This window comes from Corylus avellana, chromosome ca10 (genome assembly GCF_901000735.1).
Source record: "Corylus avellana chromosome ca10, CavTom2PMs-1.0".
In the NCBI taxonomy this organism is placed as follows: domain Eukaryota; kingdom Viridiplantae; phylum Streptophyta; class Magnoliopsida; order Fagales; family Betulaceae; genus Corylus; species Corylus avellana.
In genome coordinates, this window is record NC_081550.1 from 20,675,184 (window position 1) to 20,681,698 (window position 6,515).

At 39.2% G+C, this 6,515-nt stretch overlaps 1 protein-coding gene and 1 pseudogene across 1 annotated transcript; both read right to left on the reverse strand.

Moving 5' to 3' along the window:
• Positions 1-356: 356 nt before the first annotated feature.
• LOC132163148 (uncharacterized) lies at positions 357-1,787 on the reverse strand (annotated as a pseudogene).
• A 2,859-nt stretch (positions 1,788-4,646) lies between these two features.
• Positions 4,647-5,573, reverse strand: LOC132163149 (mitogen-activated protein kinase kinase kinase 20-like). Its single transcript, XM_059573339.1, has one exon. The coding sequence runs from the start codon at positions 5,571-5,573 to the stop codon at positions 4,647-4,649; it is 927 nt and encodes a 308-aa protein (XP_059429322.1).
• Between the last annotated feature and the right edge of the window lie 942 nt (positions 5,574-6,515).

Here is a 6,515-nt window from a genome sequence, read left to right on the forward strand (position 1 = left end):
GTCCCGGGCAAGTCCCGGACGGGTCCCGATCAAGTCCCAGTCAGGTCCTAGGCGTATCTCGGGCAAGTCCCGGTCAGGTCCCGAGTGGATCCTGGTCAAGTCCCGGCGGAATTCCAGTCAAGTACAGGGTAGGTCCCAGTTGGGTCCTAGGCGGGTCCTGGCTAGGTCTTGGGCGGGTCCTGGTTAAGTCCCAGTTGGGTCCTTGAAAATATTTCGTGTTATCATAGGGAGCTAATTGCAAATCAAGTTAGTGCCTTTTTTTTTTTTTTTTTTTTTTGGCATGGTTTCATGACAAATAATTATTTTCTGCCGTTTGAGGCCTGCATCACCATACCCAAGTCTTCTCTTCAAGTGAATCAAGCCACTGAAACAACGGGACACTTATAAATCTGGCATTGCTGTTGCAACTGCGTGCTTGCTGGGGCTTTCACAGATACGCCTGCTGTACCACAACAGAAATACTGGCTCCTCAAACTCTTACTAGTGGAGCTTTGTTTAATCGAATTTGGTGTTCCATCAGTAAATAGTTGATTTGAGCAAGATGGTCCTGCCACATCATCTTCAACAAGAACACCTTTTTGTTTATCCAACGAATTAGGTGAAGAAAGTGATGATTTTGGGAATGAACTTGAACGAGCTCGGCGTGGCACGGAAATATGCGGCATGGCCTGTACAACACCATGCACTAGCCCTAAAGCAAATCTTTTCTTGGCAGATGGACTCGATTGATTACTCCTCACAGAAAGTGTCTGTTTGTTGTTAGGAAGTGATGAAGGCTTCAAAAATCTTAGTCTAAGTGGGGTTGGAGTATCATCTGAACTGTTGCATTTCTTGTATGATTCCCTGAACCCTCCTCATTGATAGATTTTTTGAACACCTTAGGTTTCTTTGTTTTCGTCTGGGGCCATAGAAGGACAGATTTCAGTCGTTGTCCTGTAGTATTCACAGAATCTGGTTTCTTGTTAGTTAGTGAGCTGTTGTGCTCATTGGTTGAATCGTGTGGACTTAACTCTATCGACGATGAACTCATTCCTGCACTACCCTGTTCAGCAATTGCATCTGAGGCATTCTCAATGCCTGTAGGCTGTATACAAGAATATTTCTGTGTCACAGATTCTGAACGAAGTTCCAGGACTGCTACCATTACCTTGCATTTTTATGCGGGAAGCAATTGCTCTTCTTACAGTATAATCCTGACTGCTAAATATTCCTCCTGCTGAAATCAACTGTCGAATTAGTATATCTGATGACGCAGAATGTGGCTGTTGCCTAAGGTAATCAAGTGGCGTCAGGCCATCTACATCATGGACATTCACATTGATTGATCGAGCGGTCATCATAAGTTTCACAAGGTCAGGGTGAACGTTTCCGATGATGGCCATGTGAAGAGCAGTCCTTCCATCATTAGTTTTGGCATTGATGACATCTTTCATGGTGAAAAGGTTCCCACATACCAACTGCTTCATAAGCTCAATTTGTCGGTCTAGCCTCCGGAAATAGCGTCTAGAAACCAGACACAGCCTTAGGGAGAAAAGTTTCTCCTGAACAGTTTTTCAGAGAGATGGATGAAGGAGATGCAGATATTAGAGCTTCAGCTGCAGATAATTGGCCCCTGTCAGCAGCCAGATGCAATGCTGTATTGCCCTGATGGTCAGTGGCATTGATAATATCAAAGGATGCTATTAGATACTTAACTACCTGCATTAATAACAAGATAGCAAGATTATATTTTTTGAAGTGAAATGATGAGAGCGTTGCAATAGTTGAATTTGAGAGACAGAGAGAGAGAGAGGGAAAACAAAGAAACGTTTTTCCTACAGGTGCACCATGTAAGGGGAAACCTCATGTGGGCCAATATTTTTAGTTTAAATCAGAGCTTTGCAGATATCGATAAAGGTTTAGAATTATTGAATTTATTTCATACCGCAAGCAAACTTAATATGCATCTGCCGCCATCTACTTTGTGTGGTAAACTCAAATCTAAGAGTTGGAAAGCAGGATTTTGGGAAGAGCCTTTTTATAAGAAATATCTATGTTTGCATGTTTACTCTTATCTGATTCATTTTCAACCTGGGACACAACTCTATGGAGGAGAAATGAACTTTAAGATGAAATAGTGCATGCAGAAGAGTTTATACATGCTATTGATACAATACCTATTTTTGTTCAGGTTAACTGATTAGTGCATGCAGCCTTTCTTATCCAATAGAAGGGGCATCCGCTGAGCCACTAAAAGGCGAAAGCCAACATTTATAGCATTCAAGAGACGACAAGGGATTAAACTTCTTAGCAATTCATAGGTACATGATTGGTGACCTACTGCATTTACAATATTTGGATGAGCATAAGCCTGGGAAAGGAGAGAGGTGGTTTGGATTTCAATAAGGCTGATAATTGAGAGTTTGAAGCTACTTCCTGGTGGGCTTCTAGGTCCTAGAAAGGGTTCAAAAGTTTCTGTGATTATTTCAAGCATTTCGTATCCTGTTGCTCAAGCTTCACTTCCATGATCACATATCATCATTAAGTAGGTATGGTAAAGGAACAATCAGCAATTTAAGGTGACTGAATCACTCAAAGCAAGATAAATAAATGAAAGGATTTTGCATTAGAAATCATGATGCGTTTTTTAACCACCCACGTTATTGTTTTAGTGGAAAAATGGAAATAAGCTTCTATACGGACAGTAGTAAAGTACCAACAGATGAATGATTTAGTCAACAACAAAAAACTGGTGCACAAGAGCAAAAAGGAAGTGGTTGCAGGAGCACATAGTAGCAAAGAGTCTCACCTCAATCTGCCCTTTGCCAGCTTCTGCATGTAGGATAGTTGAGCCCTGAATATCTCTGTAAGCCAAAATATCAGAGCAATCAGAAAGAAGGTCCTGTAAGACCTTCAAATTTCCTCCTCTAGCAGCAGCTTGAAGAGCCCTGTTCATCATCTCCCACTTGTAAACAGAAGGGATCTCCACAATGTGCTCAACCGATTCACCACCTTTCCCTGTCGAAAACCTGGGGGAGACTGCAAAACCAAAAAGAAGCTTGAAAACTTCAGAACTCTTACTCCTGTGAGTAATTGGGAGATGACCTAGCCATCATTGGTCATGTCACCCATAGTTTTTTTTATTTTTTGATTCTTTGTTTTTAATTTTGTTTATCATGGCGAATAATTGTATTTTCATTTCATTTATGTTATTTATTTGGAGAAAAGCTGACAAAGGTATTGAATTTAGAATATACTCAATTTCTATGTCTCAAATATATCAAATTGAAAATTGAGATCTTAAAGTCAAAATGACGAAGAATACAATTTTGTTATTTGAATTTGCTAGCAATTTTGGCTACAAACAAAAAAAGTCTTTCTAGGATCTACTTGCTTGAACAAGTTTTAAGCAACCCGCCCACTGGTTGGGGTCAGTACGCCTCAAAAATTTTCTCACATACATATCTTAGTAATCCAAGCAGCAAATTGCTAGTTACCCATATCCCGATCTGGAAAGGATAGTCAATCCCACCAATGATTGGCATCTCACTTGGCGGTTGCCAAGCTGCATTTCTGCCAAAGATGGCAAGGTTGGCTGCATTGAACTTCGCAGTTGTGCCTTTCAAAAAAAAAAAAAAAAAAAAAAAACTTCCCAGTTGTGAAAACAATGTTGATGGTCACAAATGGACCTAATTCTTGCTGGCCAGCTGACCCATAAAGCCCTTGAGCCCAAGCCACGAGCCTTGAAGTGGGTTCAGGGCCTTCTGTTAGGTGTTCATCAAAAAATAAAAAACAGCTCCATAGCAGCCTAGAAGGTGTGTCATGGACATGCATCAGCCTTTGGGCTCTTCAAGGATCCTGTGCACCAATTGCATATGGCCCATGCCTAGTGAGAAAAGCAGAACAAGAGCTAGCTTTTCCCTTCCGGCCTTCCCCCTTTTCAATGAGGAAAATTAAAGGAGAACAAATGTGGGTGTGGCATTGAATCAATTTCATGGCGCCCTCTCTCCCAATTTTTTTCTACAATTTCCCTGCTCTCTCATCCTCTGTGGGCAGGGGAATTGCAATTTTGCAAACAAGACACACAATGTGGTATGCTTGCATTTAGATTGGTCCCTGCCATGAAATTAACCTCATTGTAATTTCCTGTGCTAATTAAGGTTAATTTAGAGAGAACCAAAAGCAACAGAGGAGATGTGTCATTGTACGTCTAACCAATATTGAAGGAGTGCAATAACTTGATCGCCAAAGGCTGATGCAAATGCAACCTATGATTATTCAATTTTTAACAAGGTGGGTTTTTAAGGTGGTTAATTTATTGAGTTTCATTTTAATTGGCTTGTTCTGTTTTTTTCCACTTGTTCAACGCAAGCCATTGAAACAGAGAAGGTCATATGAAACCAAAGACCATGCATGCATGCAAGTTATTAATTTCATATGATATATATTTTCTTAATTGGATGAACAAGTTATTAATTTCACTGAAGCAGAGAAATACAAATGAATAGAATTTCTACAAGAAAACAGTAATCTGAATAAAGAAAACTTCAACTTCATTTATAATAAGAAATTACAAGGAATGATTTGATCATTATTCTAAAAGATCAAAAAATATTCAAGGTGGTACAACAGTAAAGAACACACTGATAAGTCAATCTAGATCGCAGTTATGCAAGGATTCTTCTGGAAGAAAACCCATGAGGAAGAGGAGGCAGGTTCTTTGATGGTACAGAAAAACCAAGGCCAGCTCTTGTAGATGGCGGCGGACCTTGATCAGTCTCAAGGATAAACGGATGACGCAGTAGCATCTCTGCGGTCCACCTGTCACTTGAGTCCCTTGTAAAACACTTCCGCAAGAAATCCTTCCCAATCTCGGACATGGTTTCAGGTATTTTGGGCGCCTCCGTAATAAGTTGAGCCGTCAAACCACCCACGCCGCCTGTCCAATCCCACACTCGCTTTCCGGTAATCATCTCAACCACGACGCAACCGAGAGACCATATATCCAAACTACCTTTGATTTCACCGACTAGAAAACATTCTGGGGGCATGTAAAGCGGTGTTCCACGGAACTCGTACCTTTTTGTCACGAGCTCGTTTAAATCTCCGGGAATCTTGGACAGCCCAAAGTCGGTGATCTTGACGCTGCTTCCACGGCCGTCTGGAGAAGGGAAAACAAGAATGTTCTCTGGCTTGAGATCGCAATGAACGTAACCCTTTTCGTGGATGCAACGAAGGCCTTTGAGTATCATTCGAGTAAATTTTATAACGTCACGTTCATCCAACTTTCCTCCACTCCTTCGGATTAAATCATGAAGAGTGCCTCCCGGTGCATACTCTAGAAATAAATTGTAGAACCATAAGCCGCCTTCAAGGGTGACATCAAACCCCAACCCACGAACAACTTGAGGACAATTGACGAATTCTTGGAGAATCTGCGCCTCCTTCATCAGCGAAGAAGAGCGCTCAATAGGCGCAGACTTCACTGCCATTAACCAAGAAGAACCATACCTGTTTCTGGACTTTGCTAGGTGGACCGTACCATACGATCCTCTCCCAAGAAATTTAATCTTGAACCATTGGATCGCATCCATTGATCAAGAAATTTGGGAGCAAAGAAGAAATTTGATGTGAGCTGTGGACAAATTTGATGTGAGCAGAGTCGCTTGTATATATAGCTACCTTAAGTCGGTTTAACATAAACCACCGACTAGATTAGCATACGGCTCTAGTTTTTTTTTTTTTTGTTTTCTTGAAAATCAATTTCGGATAAATCCACTTAATCCTATTTTTTTGAAAAATATTTTTAATATTATTCTGATTGGATATTATTTTGAGAAGTTGGGTTATGTTTTTTTTTTCCTAATTGAATAAGGAAAGGGTTATCTTTATCTAGTTGTGGAATTTAAATTTATCTTATTTACAATTAGTTCCATGTGGTATTAAAAAAAACAAAAAAAAAAATTAGTCCATTGATTTAACTAATTTTGTTAGTATGATAATGACTTAATTAAATAAGACACGTGTCACAATTTTATTGACTCTGGCATGTAATTCGACTATTGAGACTAAATTAATTTTTAACATATATACCTCCTTAGGTTCACTTGTGATATCATAGAGAGCTAATTGCAAATCAAGTAAACCAAAATGATAAATTTTGCATTTTTTCCTTATATTCTTTTTTTCCGTGTGCGTGATAAACGCCTTAAAATGTTTTCGACATAAAATATTTTTTAGGGAAAATGGCTTCCCTGAAAATATTTTTCGACGAAAACCATTTTACGTCGAAGTAAACGGAGCCTTAGTTATTCAATTATTAATAGAAAATTAGTAGGAAACTCTGATATTGTTCATGTGATACTTATTATATTGCAATACAAATAAAACCCATAAAGTTATAATTAGTTCAGAAAAATATAGAGTAAAATAAATAAAATTTTCTCTTTTTTTTTTTTAATACAAAATAAAGCACACATTCCACTCAATATTTAATGCAATCAAATAAACGCATCTTCATTTTTCTTTTTTCTTTT

Bases quoted from the DNA above. Each gene is read 5' to 3' on its own strand.
- LOC132163149 (XM_059573339.1), bottom strand. From the start codon at position 5,573: ATGGATGCGATCCAATGGTTCAAGATTAAATTTCTTGGGAGAGGATCG.